Source organism: Centruroides sculpturatus, unplaced genomic scaffold, assembly GCF_000671375.1.
Source record: "Centruroides sculpturatus isolate CEXI.00-Female unplaced genomic scaffold, Cexi_2.0 scaffold337, whole genome shotgun sequence".
Taxonomy (NCBI): domain Eukaryota; kingdom Metazoa; phylum Arthropoda; class Arachnida; order Scorpiones; family Buthidae; genus Centruroides; species Centruroides sculpturatus.
Genome location: NW_019384508.1, coordinates 548699 through 571959, shown reverse-complemented (window position 1 = coordinate 571959; position 23261 = coordinate 548699). Strand labels below are relative to the sequence as shown.

The following is a 23261-nucleotide window of genomic DNA, read 5'->3' as shown; positions in this document are numbered from 1 at the left end:
TCATGCTTGGAAATTTCAGGTAAATACTTGTAGTTTTTCTTGTATTTTTAAAAATTTTTTTACACATCTTTGTGTTTATAAAAGTTTGTAATGTACTCTGAGAGCATTTATCCAAAACATGTAACCCTATTTAGTAAAATTGCAAGAATATGAAATGGTAACAGTTGTAAATCTTTAAGAAAAGATGTCATTAGGTATGATTTACAAGAAATTATTACAAGTGATGATAAAATATTTTATTACTTTTTATCTCGTTTTGAAAAAGATTCCAAAAGACATTTACAATGCTACAGTTAACATCCAGCAATCTTTCTACATCTGACTGATTTTGTTGTACTTTGAGCTTTATTATTTTATATACATTAAAACTTTAACTCAAATGTATATAACTTTAATATTTCTTTAATAAAATGAAGCACTTGATAGGTCTCATTGGAATAGCATAAGGATTTTTACATCTCCAACTTGAATTTCTTTAACTCAAATTTTTTCCAAATCAAAGCTTTTCATGGCCCCAATACAGATTTATGTTACAGTACTTTCAACTTCCCTGACTCAAATTTTAATATTTATTTTATTCAAAGTGATCCTAATTATCAGATTTTAATGAAATTTTCGGATAGTTAGTTGTATCTACTATGTAACACCTATTTGCTGACAACAGTCCAGTCCAAAATGAGAGTACCTCTTTATATCAAAAAGATGTACTATTCCATCAGTTACATTGAACATTTTGCTGAAAGGTGTTGTACAGGCTGTTTAAAACAAAAACTATCAAAGAGGCTTTATATAATGCAAGAAAGATAAAAATAGAAATCTATTCAGTATTGGCATTTTTCACTTCTCTAGCTCGAATCATCTGCAACTTAAAGTTTTTTCCTGCCCCTTTTGAGTTAAAAAAGTTTAACAGTATTTTGAGTTTCATCTATTCTCACATAATTTATTAACTATGCCTTATCCTCAGTTTACATGATAGTCAAATTGCACAATTCCAATTTATAACTCAGAAAAATATGACAAAATTTCATATTTTATATAAAAATTTCAATTTAACACTGTATATAAAATATTCTTCAGTACAGTCAAACTCTGTTATAAACAAGCATTGGGGACCAGCAAAATTTCCTTGTTATAACTGTTACTTGTTATATCTGTGAAGAGCAGTAGTATAACTAGGTGGATAATGGGTGACTGCTTTGAGCACAAACATGCCCTGCAGGCATATATATATAATGTGTGCAATTAAAAAAAAAAATATATATATATATATATTTTTAATTGCACACATTATATATAATTGCCTGCNAGGACCCCCCCCTATAACGCTTAGATACGTTCCACTTTATAAGAATTTTACGTTGTAGGAATCCTTAAATACGTGAGCCAATCACAGCCCGACACATGTGAAGTTTACGGACTAAGGCTGTTTGAAAGGTTTTCTTCTATAAAATTAACCGATTCTAGACTAATTCGACTCAACATTTCCAAAACACGTATAATTTTTTGGGAATAATCCGTATAAACTATGCTATAAACAAAAAATTGTAGGATTACTTACCGAGTGTGCACTGTTTGACTACGCCATTGCTTACGCTTGTTTTCGTCGCAGAGCAGCGCACCAAATGGCGGCCGCGATTTCTGATAAATTATTTTTCTGCGAAAAATTAGTTGACCTTTGGAGACATCATTAATAGAAATAATTTTTATGGCCGTTGAATAAGAAATGTTTCTTTCACAAGAAATGTATAAAATTAGTGCTGTATTAGACTTATGGTACCTAATTTACATACTGTACAGACGATAGTAAACTCAACTACTTACTCGCCTAAACTCTCCGTAGCGTGGCGCTGGACGGCGGAAAGTAGTTCGGCTGCTCATCCACTATTTGTCCAGATTCGACCAATCTTGTTGTGACATGAGTCGGCGACGATGTTTTACGAGTCCCTTTATATGAATACTGCCGCAATTTTTTCGCTACGTTATAGGAATTTCCGTTGTAGGAACCCACGTTATAGGGGGGTCGACTGTACTGTATATATAAACATTTATGATCTTTCTCTGTTTCTGAATAACATTATGCTCTTTGCTTTAATTAAGTTTATTGCTTATTAAACTATTCAATTACATTACAACTTATGAACATTTTTTGTAATATTTTTATACATTGAAGTCTCCTACAATGCATATACAAGTTTAAACCTAAGGCTTGGAAGTTGAAGAAGAAAATGTATACATCTGGACGACAAAATTCAAATTTTGTATGAATACTAGTTACTAGTTTGTTTAGTTAAGTTACAGCAATGCACTACTTGGACAATCTACCTAGTACTAGTTGCAATTTTTTCCTCACATTATGCAAATTTGCATTATAGGTGTGTGTGTATGTTTGTTATATGGGAATTCACTGTGTATGTACTGTACATACATAGGTTCAGAACAATCAATTAAATTTAATTTCTTCCAACATAAATGAATTGCTTTTAGTAAATATTTTACTGATTAAAAATTTTTAATAGATTTCTTCATTGAATATTTTCAAAATGAAAGTTTGAACATACAGAGTTATTTTTATATTAAAATCAGTCTTATATTATTAAAATTTATTATTTGGAGAAAGTAGTTATATTTTCTGTAATTATTTTTATAAAATCTCTATATTATTAAAATATTTAAAAAATTTCTCAATATACACATGCACACGCATTTTGTCCATAAACCTTGAATATTATTTATTCTGGATGAAAAGATCCTTGACACTATTGAATGTACTATAGATACTGTACATTAAAATGTTTAGTTTTTATGCAAAGTTTTCATAATGATAACATCCAGAAAGATGTTAATGGTTTATTTACTCATAAACATTGCATTTAGTAAATTCAATAATTTATTAATCAATTTAGTTTTATTTTATGTTTTAATTTTTTGTATGAATTTATTTTAAACAGTCTTCTCTTTACTTCCTTATTTTGAAATGTATGTTAAAATTTGATGTTTTTAATGAGGTCAGAGAAAAAATTTCAATGAAAATGGAGGTCATAAGAAAGTATTATCTGTTAAAATCATAGATTATACCATATGTTAAGTTTTTAAAACTTGATGCATGATATTTTAAATATTTCAAGGATTTAACTAAAAAAGAATATACGACTTAAAAGTTCAGATGAATTTGATTGAAACATATTTTTAAAATAACATAGATTAACAATTAATTGACTTTTGAAACAGATGCTTTTGTAATGTAAACACACTACATTTCATACATGTTAGTATTCTTTAGATTATATGAAATATATTTAAATAGTTAGATAGCCAAATGATGATTGCTTTAAATACTCAGTCTATAAATCCACTAAGAATTTATAGCTTGAGTATTTAAGATGATTAGCTTTATATATTTAAATATTTCAAATTTTTTTTCCAAGAAATGAGGGTAGAATCCAGTTTATATAAATATGGAATTTTTCAGAAATCAATAGTAGTTTTTTCAATATTGTAAATGTATTGAAATAAAATATAAATTAGATTTTCAAATCTGACATTGGCATTTAGTTTGAAACAAATACAAAAATTGTTTGAAATTAGTGAAAATTTATATTTGTTTTATTTATAGCAATAGAGATTAAAAAACTAAAAATATAATTAGAAAAACAAGAATTAAGAAAGATATTTAATCAGCAGAGCCACCTCATATTTATTATTGACTTTATTCACTCACTTATTAACATAAAATACTTAAGTGGAAGTAGACTTCTTACAGAAAAAATGAGATGAAACATTGTATAAAATAAACAATGGCACAGAGTCTGACATTGGCATTATTGAAGTGTCAATCACTCAGATTGTTTATTTTATACAATGTCATGGAGTCTGACTGGCTGATTAATTTTTTTGTACTTCCATTTAAATTTGCTATTACTCCCTGATCCATGGACTGATTTTAGAACATGAAGTTGGATAGAAAGTAATGTGTAAAAGTTTGGTAATCTTCTGTAATAAAGCTTGATTCCGATGAGTGAGAAGAAGATGATGTTTAGCAGGAGAACAGCTTTCGTTGAAGTCTTCTTGCATTCAAATACTAATGGACAAATGGCACAAACTTGTGAAAAAAAACTATATTTTAAAAATAGCTTGATTCTTCAAAGCTATGATAATTACATGGAAGAGATCTTATTTCTTCTCCTTTAATTAAAAGACAGTTGACTGTTTTGCTTTTCCAATAACAGCTAGTTTAATTTGTAAGCTCCTGTAGTAACCATTACAATCCATTAAGACTTTACCATATTTATTTATTTGTTTTTTGAACAAGTTGACTCTGTTTTTTATCACATCACTAAAATTATGGAGTGAATTACTGGTGAAAAAGCAGAAAAATGAATGAATATTGCATTGGCATTAATGTCCTGTGATCAGTTTTTTTTGTTTTGAGAATTATAATATTCTAACATGTTGAATTTTTTCATTAAATTAACATAAAATATTCAATAACAATTTTTAGTGATAAATTTTTGAAATGAAAGATACCTTATAAATATTATAATTAATTTTGAAATTTTCTTTTCAATAAATAAATGGACAAAGTAAGCTTAAAAACAAATTAACTGTTATGAAGCTACCATGTTGTTTTAATGATTACTCATTTTACTGTTTTTGTTTTGTCAATCAAATATTCTTTTGCAAGTTAATGGCAGTTTGAAGTAAGCTTAAAGTTCTCTACATTAAATAAGATCCAAATTGCTCTTCTTGAATCTGACATTGGATTTGACATTAAAATTATATTAATAATATGAAATATTATTATTATTTATTATACGTTTGTCTCTATTCTATTATTACTATTTCTATTATACGGGGGAGCACTTTTGACAGTGCTGGCTGTTGGCATGTTTTTTTACGACTTACTATTATGAACTACAATTCAACTGTTTGCCATTAATTGACTTTATTGAGGATGTCTTTTTCTACTGTGATACATTATTTTCTAATTTTGTTCTTTTTACTTGTTATTGGAGAGTTGAACTTAATCTAGGTCCAATGTCTTGTACACCACCTTCTTCACCTTGTAATAAAGCTTCGACTTCTACTGGTAAACGTCATCAATCTCCAAGCAAATCAACATTGAAATCATCTTGATTAGACGATTATTTTGCATCGCAGGATATTCCTTCTCAAATACTTCAAAAATTCTGTGTTTTCTTGAGGATATGTTTTGATACTATTCTATCAAAATTGGAAGAATTGTCGTCAAAATTTGACTGGTTGTCTAATAATAATAAACATCTCACTTACCTGGAAGGAGAAATTACCAAACTTTCATCTTTTAAAACTGTATGTATGGATAAATTTTTCGTTCAGAATTATTATATAGATTCTGTAAACAATAATTCAAAGAAAAATAACATTATCATTTCCTATTTGAGTTGTAACAATGAAGAACTAGTTAATAATGCTAATGGTCTTATTGAGTTGTTTTAAAAGGCGGACAAGGAGTCTATTTCATTTATTACCAGTTATTGAATATCTGGAATTCAGATTGTACTGTTTGAGTTCTATACTCAAGCTGATAAAAGTCTTATTTTTAAAAACTTAAAGAAAATTTGATTGCCATCCTACTCATGCATCAGAGTTTTGATGATTTGTCATATACCGTGTTTCCCCGAAAATAAGACAGTGTCTTATATTAATTTTTGCTCTCAAAGATGCGCTAGGTATTATTTTCAGGGGATGTCTTATTTTTCCATGAAGAAGAATTCACATTTATTGTTGAACAAAAAAATTCCCACTTACACTTAAAGGAGAGTGATGTATATCCGGTCGTGTAGACGTCGTCGATAAAGTTTATTGAACGCCTCAACCGGTAAAACCGATTTGGCATCCGGTACTACTACTCCTATACAGCACCCCTAATGGATGGGAGACAAGTCCCCCAGCCCAAATGCCAAGCAAGTAGCGATCATTCACAAAAATAGCCCTCATCGCCCGATCCAAAGACCGGGCTAGGCCATTGATTGCCTTACAATCACGCCTCAGCAGTGAACTTACGAAGTTCCCGTGCTGGAGTGGACTTCCTACTCTTACTTCAACTTAACCTTTTCATAGCGCGACATTGGGCTCGATGACCAATTAGTGCTTACTGAACCGTAGCACTATGCAAATGTGATGAGGCATGATTTCCGGCCGACCAATTAGCCATCACCAGCCGTAACGTTATGCAAATATGTGATTCCCAAGCCATAGTCTTATGCAAATCATGCCATGTGGCGTGATTGTCTGCTGACCAATCAGTGGCTGTACTTTCAAAAAGCCAACGGCCACTTTCAACCATCTGTCGATGATCGTTACGACTAAAATAAAACTTTGCTAGGTCTTACTTTCAGGGGGAGGTCTTATATTTTGCAATTCAGCAAAACCTGTGCTAGGTCTTATTTTCTGAGGACGTCTTATTTTCGGGGAAACACGGTAGATCAAGACTTAGGCATAGAAAATTGTTGCCTTTTTTTTGCAGAAGCAAAATCTTTAATAAAAAAACATTTCTGAAAGCTGATTGCTTGATGGTTGATGGTGACAAATTCACTTTCAATTTAGAAACGAATGAACTACAAAAGATTAATACTTTTTTAGACAAATCTAGTCAAAAGGGTTAAGCGGAACAATTGCTAAAGAGAGGCATAAAACTTAAGTAATGAGAATATTGTCTTGGAATTGTCAAGGAACGTTGGACTTGACAGCAAACGACCAAGAGGGTATACCTTTATTGCAAAATTATGATTTAGTTGCTTACACTAAGACTTGGTTAACTAACTCTTATAAATAGTTCTTTCTTTGTGGAATCCAGATTTATTTTTATAAGAGCAATTTGCTAAAAAAAACCAACTGGTCCCGGTTGTCTGTATGACGGTCCCATTCTTGCAGTTTCCAAAAAACTAGGTTGTTCTGAATTGTTGTTTAACTCCGACGATGTAATAGTAATTAGACTTATTTTTAGGAAAAATGATTGTTCATTTAATTATAACTTTGATAATTGTTGTTGTTTATTTGAGAATAAATCTTTATGATGCACTGTTAGCTAAAATGGAAGATTTATTGAGGAATTTTTCTGAGAATGATAGTTATTTTGGGTGACATGAATGCTAGAATAAGTGATGACTCGGATAATTTTTTATGCTGGGAATAATTAATATTAATGTTTTAAGTTCCTGAAGATTGAATGATTTAATATTAAACCAAAGAGGAAAGGATTTTTACAATTAAGTTGTATGGATTATATATATTAAACAGTCGATGTGTGTCAGACTATCCAGCTAAATTTACTTTTCTCTCGACAGTTGGCCTTTCTGTTATAGATTTAATAACAGTAAGTGCTAACTCTAAAATCTAATAATCTGCTTAATAAGATAGATTATTAGATTTTAGAGTTCTTCATATTTTCAATTCTGAACATATTCCAATTTCAATATCATTTGGATTTACAACAGATAGTGTATTGACTCTGAAACTTCCAAAAATTTGTTATACATGGAAACAAGAAAGATTGAATAATTATTTATTTCTGATCAGTTCTCTATATACTTCAGTTAAAGGGACCTTTCTGTTGGATGCACAGAGTTGCTATGATGAATTATTGAAGACTTTGTTAACTTTGGCTTTACGATGTGGAATGGTTAAGAAAAATACTCTTTATTGTCATCTGAGAAGCAATGGTTTGATCCTTAATGTCTATGTTTAAAGAAAACAAATAATTGAGTATTACAAATGTTTCTTAGAAATAAAACTAGAAATCTATTGGATGAATACTGCAAATTAAATAAAAGCTATAAATTGTTATGTAAGGTGAAGAAAAAGTTATTTTGGCTAAAATAAACTCATTACTATTGAAGACTAAAAACACTAGAGATGTTTGGTCACTAGTTAATAAATTTCGAATTAAGAAGTCATGTGAAAATGCTTTATCCCCCTCAGATTGGTTGAATTATTTGAGAGAGTATTTCGCAGGACCAAATACAGTAATTTACATTGATTTAAGCTTTGGTAATAAAGTTCCTCTTTTGGATGATCCTATCAATTTGAGTGAATTGGAAACTATAATCAGAAAATTAAAATCATCTAAGGCCCCTGGTCTTGATAACATAAGGAATGAAATGACAAAATACCTTTCTACAGAAATATTATTAGATATATTGGATATGTTTAATTCCTTTTGGTCTAGTTGCTCTTTTCCTTTATCTTGGAAACAAATTGCATTAAGGATGATTTATAAGAGGGGTAGTAGGCAGACGTCATCTAATTATAGACCGATTGCTTTAATTAGTGTATTTAGAAAGGTTTTTTTCAACTGTTATGTCAAATCGTCTCCAGAATTGGATGAATGAGTTTAATATCATCACACCTCTCCAAGGAGCATTTATTAAAAACGGAGGCATCAAATACAATTTGTTTATTTTGGTTGGTCTTATTTAAATATCACTTTTAAGGAAATGAAGGAAATTATATATTGCTTTTATTGGTATCAAGGAAGCTTTCGATACAGTTGATCATAATTTGTTATGGTATAAGTTTAGGAGCATTAGTCTGCGTTGTTTGTCAATTTACTTAAGAGAGTCCTTTTTCTAATACTAGATATCTTATAGAGACTTTTTTATTTTGTACTGATTATGTTGAGCCCAATAGAGGGCTACCTCAAGGAGAACCATTGAGTCCTATCCTTTTTTTTTTTTTTTTATTTTTTTTGTTTTTGAATGATCTTCCTGACCTTTTGAGAGGTCAAAGTTCTATGATAGCATTGTCTTCTCATGTTGAAATTGTCTTCTTTATGCTGATGATATCCTTCTCTTAGCTAATTCAGCTTCTGCGCTTAGGGAAAGACTCAATCATACTTGGAGATATTGTGAAGATAATTGATTGACTATTAATTCAGAAAAGACAAAGCTTATGATTTTTCATAGAGGTGGTAAACTTAAAACAGGCAATTTCAGTTTAGAAAATAATAAACTGGAAATTGTGTCAAATTTTAAATATCTTGGTATTAATTTCTCACTGCAGGACACATTTTCCTATCATTTAAATAAAGGTTTACTTGATGCAACATTTAAAATTTCCAATCTCATCAAGTTACTTATTAAAATTAAAGCATCTTCATTAGATAATTATTTTAGATTATTTGATTATACCAAGTATTTATTATGCTTTTCTGGTTTGAGATGGTCTCTTAGTGGACAAATTTGAAGCAATACAGTTATTCTATTTTAAGCAGGTGCTCTATATTAATAGATCTGTCTCAGGACCTGCACTGAGAATGGAAATGGGAAGACCTCCCCCCTTTGCTATTAATTTATCAATAAAATTGTTTTGGTATTGGAAGAAACTTATTGACCTACTGGAAGATGATTATCGAAAATTGATATATACAAGACTTTCACAGATAGATGTTCTTTACTCTTTTGTTCCACATTACTACGCTGTGATCTTTTTTGAGACGGTCTATTCTTGTTAAAGGATTATGAAATAATAATGGATTGTCCTCTAAATATATGTATTTAAGGGAAAGTTTGTTTCTTCAGGACTGTGATCAACAACTAAGAGACTTATATTGGTTAAAAGATGTTCACTATTTGAGTGAAAGAGATTGGGACACTGAAATTTTTCTTAATTAATGGAATGTGGACTCCAGCGCCTTATTTATTGTCTAATTTGAGTTATAAAATAAAGTCATTTGCTGCACAATTTAGATTAAATAGTTTTCAATAAACCTAAATGGTAAAATAATTAATGTCCTGTGTGATTCTGAATGTTCTTTTTGTAAAATGACAGTGATGGATATGAGAAAACATGTTAATTCTTGTAATATTCTTTTAGATATCTGAGTTGCTACACTACCATCTGATTTTTATTAAATTTTATTTGGTGACAGTTTTGCCATGCTAACATTATATGAATTATATAAATTCTTTGTTCATATATCAAACTTAAACTAACAATGTTATTTAACACTTGTTATATCGAATAATAAAGATTGATTAAAGATTTATTTATTTACTGTGTTTTATAATTATATCTATAATGCAGTGTAACAGAAAAGTAACATTTTAATATTTGAAGTGGTGTCCTAAGTCATACTGATAATTTTCATGCTTTCAATAGCTGCTGTAGAGACTTGGATATAATGTGAGATAATGTATAGAAAGATTTTGTTCTAATAGTTTCTGTGGCAAGTAAAAATGAAGATTTTCCATAAGCTGCTGCTAGTGTTTTTTTCATAACCATGTAGACATTCTACTCATTTAAATATAATTTCATCTTATTAATTTCTAAATGAAAGGATGAAGTTTTTAAATTTTATATAATTATTTGTAGAATTAAACAAGCAATTTGTAACTTCATTATTTTGGGCAATGCTTTTATTAAAACATTTTAGAAATAATCGTAGAGAATAGTCTGATTATTTGACTTTATTTTTTTAGCATTAAAAAGAAAGAAATATTTTAAAAATTAATTTTATTAATTTAATTAATGTATTAAATTTTTAACTCTGCTCTATAATTATAATATAAGAATTTATAAATAAAATTAACTTCTTTTTACAGGAGAATTGAAAAAAGATATTTCATTATGCATTGGTATGAAGGAAATATTCCTGAAGCAATATCAGAAGCTAAAGGAAAGAAAAAAATTTTTTTAGTTTATATAGAAGGTATGAATTAAAATTTAACTAAATTTTAGAGATCAAAAAAATCATTGTTATAAATTGAAGTGCTTATTTTCAAAATCTCTCTTGTCCAAAGTTTTCAAAATCAGGATATTGATTCCTGCAGATTTATTGATAGTTTCTCCTTTTATTTCTGCTTTCATTTTGTTACAAACCATGAAACATTCATTTTCAAATATGAGCTTGCAGGCAAAACAACTCTTATCAACAAGATAGTCACTGTCCTATAGTGAAAAACATCCCTTGTCTCTTGTTCTTGCATATCTTTTCCATTTTTTTCCCCAAACTGTCCCTTCTCCAAAAGATTTGCTTCCAAATTTCTGTTGTCCAAACTTATTTTTTTAATTATTCTGTAATGTTGCATAACATAAGACAATGAAAATGATTATAAAAATGAACTCTCTTTGGTCTCAAAAATTTGAATATGAAATATTTTTGTAGTTAATAGTTACAACACAATAAAACTTTTTTTATTTGCCAAAAAAAAAAAATTGCAAAGTGGACAAAAGATGTTTTCAAAATAATGTCTTCAATATTTCAACATAATATTTTTATTTATAAATTTATTTATTCTTATTCATAAATTTCTTATTTAATTGTTGCACTTCTTAAAACAAATTGTTCTTAATGTTTTTGCTTATCTAATATGTAATGAAAATATTAGATATTTTTTAAATATTAAAATATTTACATGTGTAATAAATTTAAATGAATGATTGCTTTCTTTAGAAAAGAGAAAGCAATTGCTCATTTAAATATATATCTTTTTAAGTTAATAACTACATCTAAACCAAGCCTGACACATATAGTAGTAGTAAACAAATGATATCACTGGATTATAATTAGGCTATAATAAGGCTACTTAATTATAAAGATATTGCATAATTTGGACTAAAGGTAAGTGGTTAAGCTTCCATCTTCTATTAAATTTAATAATTAGAAATTAATTAATTAACTTAGAACTTTCTGGTTAATATAACAATGTGCAATATATGTATTATATAGGTCACTTGCTACACTTGTGAGTGACTTGTATGGGTTATCTTTTAAATTAATTTTTTTTGGAAGTGAAAATGTGAAAGAGGTCTGAGTAGCTTAATTGACAACACATGACAAAGCAATCATGCATATGGTAAGCAAGCATTCAGATTTGTGTCCTGTTCTGGATTGATTTTAAAACTGATCCTCTTTTTATGCAATTGATTTTTTACATGAGGGAAAAAAGTTTATTTGAAAATTTTTAAATTTGACTTTTTAAAATTTGTTATTGTTAAAAAATGTATGCTGAAATCAAGAGTTTATCTTTTTTAAACACAGTACATGTAGATTTAATCACAGCATACAGTAAGTATTCTTAAATATTCTCTGAATATTTAAGAATACAGTAGAGCGTCGATTTTCCGAAAGTCAATCATCCGAAACGTCAATCATCCGAAAGAATTCCAGTCGGCAAATTTAAATTTTCGCCAGTGCTGTGGCGCTTCAATCTTTGGCTAAATTAACATCTGAAGTATAATTTTTTATTATTTTTATATTTTTCAATATATTTATTTTGTTTGTACAAAATAAAAAAATAATTTTTAACGATACAATAGTGTTTGTTAGGCTTAACATCGACGAAAATTCAACGCGAAGCGACACGCAACGGAGAAAAATTTCAACATCGGATACGTTAAACTATTTTTTCGTACATAAATCGGTTATCCGAAATATCAGTTATACGAACAACCCCAGTCCCCAATTGATTCGGAAAATCGACGCTCTACTGTACTTACTGTATGCTGTTTTGTGTTTACTATATTTACATACAATTAATGTTAATGATAAATGATGTTAGAATAAAAAAGTTTGTGTTTCTTTTATAAATTGCTTATTTTTCTGTTTTATTGAAGTTCTGGATCCTATCAACCATTTTTCTATGGAAAGCATATACTGTAGTACTTTTACTTTCTTGGCTGTTATGTGTACAGTACATTTTAATGGAAAGTAATTGTGACCATAGGGTCGGTGTCTCTTTGACACCACGTCAGGAGACCTGAATCTGACACCACCGAGTCTCTGGGGGACTCGGAAATCGCGACGTTAAGTCACGCGAGCGGTAGCGTGTGAGCGCTTGGATTCGGGGTAGAAGTGAGGAGAGAGACTAGGAAGTGACTCACTCGGACTCCATATTTTCTAACAAATAACAATTTTAATAATAAACAAAGAAAATACAGAGATATCGGGCATATTATCAGACTTAATTATATTATTCCGTTCGAGAGAGAGAGTTTACAAATGAATCGCGGGTTGATAAATACCTTGCTTCTGGGTCAAAGGATCTGTGGTCACGCCAATGATGATACGCCGATGGAAAGTTCAATCTACTGGTTCTGGATCTTGTCCGTTCCCTGGGGTGGAGGCACGGAGGTGTGGAGATGTTATCCTTAAACAGGCACGATCTTTTTCTCTCGGGTTTAATCCTAGGTCACAATTTTTATTTGGGAGGATGACTTTTGTTGAGCGGACTTTGTGAAGACGACTTCTGTAGAGGGACTTCGGATGACGACTGACCTCGGGGTCTTTTTTCCTTTCTCTCGTTATTCTTCTTGGTTTTTTTCCATGAGGTCAGGTGGTTGCCGTTAAGGGTCTCGCGTCCAATATGGATTCTCCATCAAAAGTTCCTGGTGACACATCCCTGACTAACTGGATCCGACTCAGCAAGGAACAAACTCCGTGGGAAAGAAATTTTTATGGCTTTTAGCCTAACGCTCGATTTTAACTGATTAAAGTTCCAATAAATTAAATTTAAAATAGCACTTTATTGTGGGTCTGTTCGTCCCTCACATCATGGAATCGTGTCAAATTTGTCCCTTCCAGTTTTTTGCAAATCTCTACATTTTGAGACTCCTGAACCTAATAAAAAAAACCAAGAAATTCCATGTGTGTGTGTTGACATCTATTTTCCTTAATATCTCAGGACAGGGTAAAGATAGATACGAAATTTGGCACAATAGCTTGTATATAAGGTGCATTGATGCTATTAAATTTTGGTTGTGAAAGGTCAAGGTGATTTAGAGATAGAGAGTAATCATAGGATATATCTCGTGAGGGGTCAGACTTAATGAAGATTTTACTTGTCAGCATTTATAATGTTTTATAAAACTCATCTCTAACCTCAAAATTAAGTCTCTAGCTATTTTATAATAATTAAAAATATATAAACTTTTTATAACAAAATCTCATAATAGATGTTGACACACAATTAAGTTATTTATTTTGATTAGTAATACAAATGTTATTTTTAAAATAAAATCTCATAAAAGCTGGGAAAGTTACGCAAATAATTGCTAGACTTTTTTATACAAATTTTTGTTTTATGCAGTGCTCTTTGGAATGTATTCACCATACAAAAAGAGGGTATATTCTAAATTTATTCATTTATGTCTAATTCAGTAGAATCCCAATTAGCTGAGGTAATGTGGGTTGATGCTATCTCAGATAATGAAAACTTGAAGAAAATGGACGACCCAAAAATTTTTAATTAAAAATTATAAATATAAAAGATTTGTGTGGTATATTTTTTAGCTTCTTTTTATACCATACTGAATTTAATCATATATAAGAATAACAATTTTTTTCATCATTTATTATACAGCTAATACATACAATAGTTTTAAGAATAAAAATGTGTATTATTGTAGTTATGTTTTGAAATGAATGATTTATCTCATATTAAAGTTAAATAATAAAAGGTAACAAAAACAAATCATTCTGTAGTAATCGATTTAAAAGTCTTTATAAATAACAGTGTAAGAAAAGCAGTGTATTCACTTATGGGTTTGCCTTTGTTAATCAGGCTTGGATAATTCGCATTCTATTCTTTATTAAAATTAATACAAGATGGCAACTTAACATCATACTGGCAACAAATTTTGGCCCAGTAATATGTACCAAATATAGACCCATATACAGTAGAGCGTCCTTTATCTGAATCAATTGGTGACTGGGGTTGTTCGTATAAGTTATTTTTGGATAACTGATTTTGTACGAAAAAATATATTAACCTATCCCGTGTTGAAATTTTTCTCCGTTGCATGTTGCTTTGTGTTGAATTTTCGTCGATGTTAAGCCTAATGTAAACTTTTTAAAATAATAATCGTGGTTATTGTATCGTTAAAAATTATTTCTTTATTTTGTACAAACAAAATAAATATTTTGAAAAATATAAAAACCAAAAAATATATACTTTAGAAGATGATCTAGTATCAAAAACGTTCGATTCAGCACAACATAAAAGAAAATATTGGAGTAGCCCAAGACATAGCCAAAGATTGCAGCGCCACAGCACTAGCAAAAATTTAAATTTGCCGACTGGAATTCTTTCGGATAAATGACGCTCTACTGTATGTAAATTGCTGGCTGGATGGTAAATATTGGTATTTTGATTTTTGTTAATTATAGTAATCATCACTTCTATTTCTTTCAACATAATTTTCCTAGCTATTAGAAAATTGTACTAGAGTATTAAAAATTCTCGAGGGTTTTATTGCAGTTTTTACAATTAAGACTAGTGTCCATTTGAGAGAAAAAAATCTCAAGTCATTCTTGAGAATTAAATGAGTAATGGACAAGATTCTGAGACACTCGTTAGAGAGGTACTATCTTCCTGTAAGGAGAGTAGTTGATACTCGGGGACACATCTGAATCTTCCTCTCTGTGATTCTCAAAGTTTGAATGTGGTTTGTATATCTATGAATGCTTGCAGACATTTTAGATCAAAAAGTACACAATGTTGAAAAGATAAAGGCTTCAATTTGATTGGATCAATGGAATAAGACAGTGCAGCACTTGGATAATCTACCAAGGTGGAATCCCAGGTAGACTTTCAAAGAGAAACTGGCTTCTATTAATGTGTTAGACATTGAAGAAACTCCAAAAAACTCCAAGTGGCCTGTCCATTGTAAGACATGAAAACACACAATCAACTTTCAGTGTTAATAGTTTTATACACTTGGCCACTGGTGGTGTGCAAAATATTTACTGAAGACTACTATATGAATCTCCTGTAAAGCAATAAGGCTATAATAATAATTGTTTATGAAAATAAATATCTGAAAACTCTCTCTTGCCTAATACCATAATACCTAAAATTCTAGGCACTATTATCATCTCTCACAGGAATTGTGTGTCTAAATTTAATGTTTTGCTTAACTATTTGAGGACCAGTTAAATGTGTCAAAAATTCAACTTGTTCTACTGACATTCTGAAAAAGTTTCTAAATTGTTGAGCATCTATAGTTGAGGACCAATATGTTAGCCGCTGGGGAGGTTGGGAAGTCCTCTCCTTCCGGCCATAGGTCGGTGACCTACTTTCTTGTCAAGGATGGCGTTTCGTTCAGTTACCTGTTACGCGAGTGGAGTCAGAGGGGTTGACGATAAGATGTTGGCTACGTCGAGTAAAGACACCATTTTAAAACAAAACAAGAGTTTATTACAATCATCGACGGAAAAAATTTACAAACCTAATTACTCTAAGTTCCATTATATCAACCTATCCTGCTACTACGCGGGTGGCGGAGAGAGAGTTTACAAATATGCGTTCATACCTCTTTGCATATACTAGTGGGGTATTTTCCCGTGATGTCGTCCAAATGGATTCTGAGCAGTGACACAAGTGTAGGTCTGTGAGGGGGAAGGCGATGTCCGACTTCGATGTTTCAACTCACGATCGGCGATTCCTCCGAGGGGAAGAAGGATGACTTTTATACTTTTTGTGGTGGGAAAATTAGTCAGGTGATCAATTGTTTTAGCAGGTGCGGGGTTAAAGGTGGTGATAGAATGGCAACATTATGACGAATTTTTCCGGTAATTGTAAACTATGCACAGCATAAGTGTGTGCAGACTGCAAAATTTGATAAAGAAAATAAATTTTTGTAAAAAGGAAAGTTTTAATTTAAGAATTATTATTATGTTGTGAATGTCATGTTCAGCTGATACTGGTGCCAAGTGCTATGCCAGGGTAAAGTCAAGGCATAGCTACCCAACAAGTGTAACAAGTGTTGTTGGTGTATGTGTCAGCTTCTAGAAACTTCCTCACAATGTGATATGTATTAAATATTGCAGCTTTCTATAGTGTCATGTATATGTTTTTATTAAGGTTTAATGTTTCTAGACATTTGTGTAGTTGTATGTAGTATAACACCAATAGAAGAGAGGACAACAAGTACAATAAATACCTTATCCATTATTTTATATCTATTATTATCATAATAATAATAATAATTCAAAATATGCTAAGCATACATTTTAAGAATATTGATAACAGTTCATATAATTATCTTTTTATTGCCTGAATTTTTTAGGAGATGATGATTTGTCAAAGCAGATGAATACCTCGTATGATGATCAATCTGTATCACAAAGATTAAATGATAATGAATGTATTGCCGTTAAAATTCAAGCAAATAGGTATAATTATTTTTAAGATATATTTTTTAAATAAATGATGATACAATTATAAAAATTATTTTAAAAAAACTTTTTTCAGTGAAGCATGCAAACAGTTTTCCCAAATTTGTATCCTTGAAAGATAATTATAGTATTTAATTTATTTTTCAATATTTTATTTCAATATAATTATTAATTTAATTTTTTTATTTCGTTGATTGCAATTAAGAAATAAACTTGACTAATTTGAAGATCCTGTTGTTATTATACCGTCTTCATTTTTTATTGGAAATAATGGAATTCCTCTGGAAGTTATAGCAGGAAATCTTAGTCCTGAACAATTTCTATCAAAAATTGATAATGTGATAGAGGTATGAAGTCAGTTTCTGAATATACTAAATTTAAGATTATTTAGAAAAAAGATCTTTTCAACTTTGTTCTGTTTGAAGACGAAAAATATGAAAAAAAATTACAAGTATTCGACAAAGTAGCATTATAGTAGTATATATTTAGTTATAATGAAAGTTGATAATTATTTCAAGAATGAAATTAATTTTTAAAAAACTTACAAATATATTTTTTTTATATATTGTCATCTTACAATTCATGTATATTGTTTAGTGTGTATATATATATATTTAAAATTTATTAACATTTACTCAATGGAATTATATTATATATTATTTTATTAATATGTTAATTTCAATGCTAACTGGTTTATTTTTGTAAATAAAACTGCAATTCACAATCATTTTTAAGCTAGTTTTCCTTGAAAATTTTTTGTCATTACTTTCACTTGCTTTAAATTTAAAAACACTAATATTGAAAACTTCAGAGCTTGTTATAAGATGTTTGAGTAAGTGAGACCTTTCTAGCACTTATGTTTTAATTTTGCATATAAAATATTTAATCATTGGAGATTATTTAATAAGTTTTATACACAATATTGTAGACTAGAAACAAGATTTTAATGTGTTTTGATACTTTCTAGATGCACAAGAAACAAATAGGCCAAGTTCAGGAAACTTCACCAGCTTCTAATCCAGTTTCATCAAATTCTAACAATGTTGTTGCAAGTTTGAATACAGAGACAACTAGCACTTATTCTCTTGATACTTATCAAGTTAGCAGTATGGAACAAGAAATTAAGCCAAATGATGTGGAAATGGTATGAATATTTATAATTGTATAGAATTTATTTAAGTCAATCTCAGATTACTAAAATTACCTATAAATTTAGGCAGATGCAACTAATTCAACAGAAGAAAATGATTTGACCCAAAATGATGAATCAAATTCTCATGAAGGTACAGGAGATGATCCTGAATTTACAAGAAAGATGAAAAGGTATTTTTTTTATTTTGTAAGTTATAGAAATTTGCCCTTAAAGTATTTAATTAATAATATATTTAGAGCTAGAAAATTAATTGAGGAAAAAAAGATAGAAAGAGAGGAAGAAGAGAAAAAAGTGTGTATCTGTTTTGAATTGTAAAATAATAATAATTTTATTTTCTGAAGATATAATAAATTAATTTCATACATAAACTTTTCAGAAAGAAAAAGAGCAAGAATTAGAACGTAGAAAGGTTGGTCGAGAGGTGCAAAAAGCACAGAAAGAAAGAGAGATAAGTGAGTTGAAACAGTGGGCTGAAGAAAGAGCAAAAGAAAAAAAAGAAGAGCATCTTGCACGAGAAAGAGTTCTTGCCCAAATTGCTCAAGACAGGTTTGTTAATTTTTTTTGTGAAAAATGTCTTTCATAAAATGTTGTTCTGTAATTTACATTTTAAAATAGTAGTAATTAAACAGGAACTGATGAATAGAAAATAGAAAGTTAAAAAATATTAAAAACTGGAATATCAACTTTTTTAAATATAAAATTTGCAAAGATATTTTGATTTTTGGAAGATGAAGTTCTTATTTCAGAAATTTTTAAATACTGAAAGTAGTTTAACTTTTTCAAATTTTTGCATAACAGAAATGTGATTCTTGAAAATCAGTACAATATTTGAAGCTGCCTAAAAACATACTAAAACCAATCATGTTTTTTCATGTCGTGATAAAACGAGATTTAAATTGAAAGCTTAAAAGAATATATGACAGGTAATGTTGTATATTCTTTTTAAGTAAGTTTGCAAATATAACAAATTAAAAGTAAATAGCAAAATAAAACTAAATCTATAAATTAAATCAGGATTTTACTTTTTGCTACAAAATAGGAATGATTCATGCTAACTAGCATTAAAATTATTTGTTAAATTAACCAAAAATAAGTTATTGCTTCCTACTTTTAGTTACTATCATCTATGAACTTAGGCTGTAGTTTAAATTATAAATAATTTGATAATTGAAGCCAATAAATTCAGGCTGGCATTTAATTTCTACAGTCAGGCTATCCAGTAGTTTATTATATCTTTTCATAAAAAACAACAGTGGAAAAATGAAACCAGAAAACATAAAATATTTGCTTACAGAACATGGACTCTCAAATCTTATTGTATATTCAAAACATTTATCTGACTACAGTATAAATCAACTTAGATTTGAGAATTATTTGAAAATTAATATTGTGGGTTCTTTGATGGATTAGAACTTTGCATAAAGATTATATTGTCCTGCGAAGTATATGGTTTCATGCCTGAAACACAAAGCTGAGATAATTTTCAGCAATGTAATCTAGATGTTAGTTAGTAATGGGTGACAGGATTGATTGTAGCTGATGAGGAATCTAACACTAGGATTGAATTTTAGTAAAATGTTTTAGAATAATTTATCAAATAAAATGTTTTTAAGCAATAGTAGCACCATAATTGTAATTATGAACTTTCTTATTTACATAAAAATGTAAAAAAAAATCAAAAATGCATATTTATCCAAGAGTTGTCATCGCAATCATACAAAATCAGCTACTTAACTAAAATGATGGTATGAGTAGGGCATTGTGATCTGTTTCATGATAAATAATTTGCCCCTCTATAGTTCTTTCCAAAATTGTCAGGTACAAAGTTAACTGTTTGTTTGTGAAAAACTATCAAGTAGTATAAATTTAATTCTGAAATAGAGCACAACTAAAATGAAATAAATCCATATTTCACTTTGGTCTACAAATTTCTGAAAAGTATAGGTTACCTATCAAAATTTTGAGGCAAAAACAATAAAAAAACACAAAACAACACACTTTCACATTTTTAATCAAAAAATCCTTAAAGAAATGAAACTCTTCAAGCATCTCATAATTATCATCATCTTGATTTGCATTATAGATTGAGGTTTTAAATTGTATAAATATCAGTTCTATTAAGCAAAATAATTTCATATTTAATAAAAGAAAGTTTGTTGGTACCATCAGATATAAGAACTATTACTTTTTAATCACAAAATAAATACAGATAAGTTTATTAAATTTTAGAGATTTTTAATGATTTTTCTGGAAATATTCTATTAAACTTTATTTTTAACGAAATTTTAACAGTGACACTTAAATCAATTTAGCTCCTGAAAGCAGTTTAAAATATTAAAGAAAAAATACATTTTTAAATTTGAATATTGTTGGATTAAATATAACAATAACCAAACTCACATCTTGGATTCTATCATTTGTCTAATGTTAACCAGGATTTAACATGTAACATATAAGTTAAAAAACATTTATTGTAATCATAGTATTTACATTAAAATAATTATAAACTTTTTTTTTTCTCAGTCTGAACCCATGGCTAATGAGGTGCTATTTTTATCAGATATAATTATCAGTCTTGACAGCAGCAAAATTAAGATAATCAATGTCAATGAATAGTTTCATCAATAGTCTGTTTTTGTCTTGACAGACAGAATTATCTCATTCGGTAATTGAATGACCTTGTTATTGTTGGGCCGCAATTTGAAAAAATTGTAGACCTATAAATTTCCACTGTTGTCAATAATTTTTCTTGTTAAATAGTCTGTCATATATTCTATAATTCTAAATAATGAACTAGATTATTTGACCATTTAATTATACAAAATAAATACATAAATTTTTAAGCATTCCATTATAAATTTTTTTGAATAACTCTAATGAACAATTAAATTCTTGTTGTAGTTAAATTCACATTAAAACATTTGATATGCACGACTACAAGAAGCCCACAATTAAAGAAATTTTGAATAATTTCAGAGCTGAAAGAGCTGCCAAGTTCCATCAGATGAACGAACAGAAATTGCAAGAGCAGAAATTAAAACAGCAAGAAATTGAAGCAAGTAAGAAAGCTGAACAAGAAAGGTTAGCAGCAGAAACTTCAAAAAGAAGGTAACAATCAAATATTTGCTTAATGTAGTAAAAACATTACAAGACAGTCTTTTTGTATTTGCACATTTACAAGGGATTTGTTTTGAGATTTAATTGTAAATTTACCATTCTAGCAAATGTTGTTATACTATATTTAATCTCTTTTTTTCACACCAATGTTAAAAAGTTACACTTGAATTTCTTTTCAAAGAATTTGGCAAACTGAATGTTTTAAACCCTACCTGATCTCTCAAATTTATCATAATGAAAGTGAAATTCTTTAAACTGATCAGTTATTTCAAATTTGTAGTCGTAAAGAAATTAAAATTCTGTAATCAAAAACTTTGTTTTTAATAAAAAATTTTTTTTAATGTTAATGATACTTTCAACAGCCAATTTGCAAATATCCAGTTCAGAATATCGGACGGACCGTCCGTCATCCATCGGTTTTCTGCCGACGCCACGTTAAGAGACGTGCAACAGTTTCTCACAGAGGTATTGTTTTATAAAACAAAGCAAAAAAATTTTGCATGGTCTAAAACATGTATTTGAATTTCAGAACCTATCCAATGAACTTCAAGAACATCTCGGTAGTAGAGATTTTACTTTGTCAACTAACTTTCCCAGAAGAGAATTTAACAGAAACGACTATTCTCAGACACTAAGAGATTTACAGCTCTCGCCATCAGCAACTCTATTAGTTCTGCCTGTAAGGATCATTTTCCATTTAATTTTGTCACTTATTCTTTTGTAATTTTCGGTCTTTTGATAGGTAAAAATGGTGAGAGCGTCCAGTCCTAGTAATAATTACTTTTCTTTCATCTGGGATATTTTGGCCCCAGTGATGATGGTTTGGAGTTACATTGTCAATTTTTTCTCTCCATCTACTTCTAACTCGACCACCAGTTCAGAAGAGGGCACGAGGCAACGTAACGTCGACCTGCAAGATAAAAAAGGGTAGGGACAAGTATTCGTTTTGCAATTATCTAAACTCTTTATTTGAGTGGCATATTATATCAATTTATTTACAACAGAGCAGAAAGTGAAAGGAAACAAGTGAATCCCAGAAATAATTTCTACCAAGAGGGAAACATCTATCGCCTTACCAACCGACAGGCAGATGACGACGAAAATAACACATGGAATGGTAACTCCACACAACAGATGTAAAGTTTTTCTTAATGTAAATTGAGGAATTTATTAATTTTACTGCATTATTGGGAAGTATGCAGTATATATGTTTGTATACAATAAGTTTATTTGGTGTACATTATTATTTGAATCTTGAATTTTTAACCAGTCAATTGGAATTTAAATCGATTTTTCTAGATGCACGGAATGAAATGAAATGCATCTCTAGATGGTTCATAACATTGCATGACAAGGAAGAGATCGCGTAGCGACCATAGAACATTCACATGTACAGTAAATCGTAGCCGAGTTTCAAACAATTAATCTTCAGTAATTGTATTACTTTTCAACACTTCCAAATGTGAATGTTAAATTATTTTATTGTAAAATAATAGTCACAAAGTAAAATGCGTAAAAAACAAATTTGATTTCTGAAATTATACTTACAGCAACAACAACAACAAATTTCATTTTATGTGCTGGAATTAATTTAGAAATTATAAGGAAAGTTGAATGGACAATTCAGTTGGGGGTATGTTCTGTAAAATACAAATGAAAGAAAATATTACTTTTACTTCTTTCTCTGTATTATTCCAATAAATTTTTACTTATTTTATACTTGTTTATTGTCACTGAAGACTTATTACATCGGACTTTAGGAAGCATTTCAAAATAAATATTCTGACAAAAGTTTTTTTCAAAAAGATAAAGCCTTTTCTTTCAATATATACAAAG

The 23261-nt window shown here is 29.3% G+C and overlaps 1 protein-coding gene across 2 annotated transcripts; it reads left to right on the top strand.

The window, feature by feature from the left end:
• The first annotated feature begins 10573 nt into the window (after positions 1-10573).
• Positions 10574-23230, top strand: LOC111622294 (UBX domain-containing protein 4-like). Of its 2 annotated transcripts, none has more exons than XM_023364652.1 (13): positions 10574-10687; positions 17047-17152; positions 17232-17260; positions 17384-17502; positions 18123-18299; positions 18372-18478; positions 18545-18599; positions 18685-18854; positions 21285-21416; positions 21788-21890; positions 21955-22104; positions 22168-22352; positions 22430-23230. In XM_023364652.1, the coding sequence occupies exons 1-13, from the start codon at positions 10606-10608 to the stop codon at positions 22563-22565; spliced, it is 1551 nt and encodes a 516-aa protein (XP_023220420.1). In that variant the 5' UTR covers positions 10574-10605; the 3' UTR covers positions 22566-23230. The 2 variants fall into 2 exon arrangements, with proteins under 2 accessions (XP_023220420.1, XP_023220421.1); XM_023364653.1 differs by having other exon boundaries at positions 22435-22526.
• The last annotated feature ends 31 nt before the right edge of the window (positions 23231-23261 follow it).

Bases quoted from the DNA above. Each gene is read 5' to 3' on its own strand.
- LOC111622294 (XM_023364652.1), top strand. From the start codon at position 10,606: ATGCATTGGTATGAAGGAAATATTCCTGAAGCAATATCAGAAGCTAAA. The intron at 18,300-18,371 runs GTATGAATATTT...CTATAAATTTAG, and splicing joins AGCCAAATGATGTGGAAATG to GCAGATGCAACTAATTCAAC. The intron at 18,855-21,284 runs GTTTGTTAATTT...GAATAATTTCAG, and splicing joins GCCCAAATTGCTCAAGACAG to AGCTGAAAGAGCTGCCAAGT.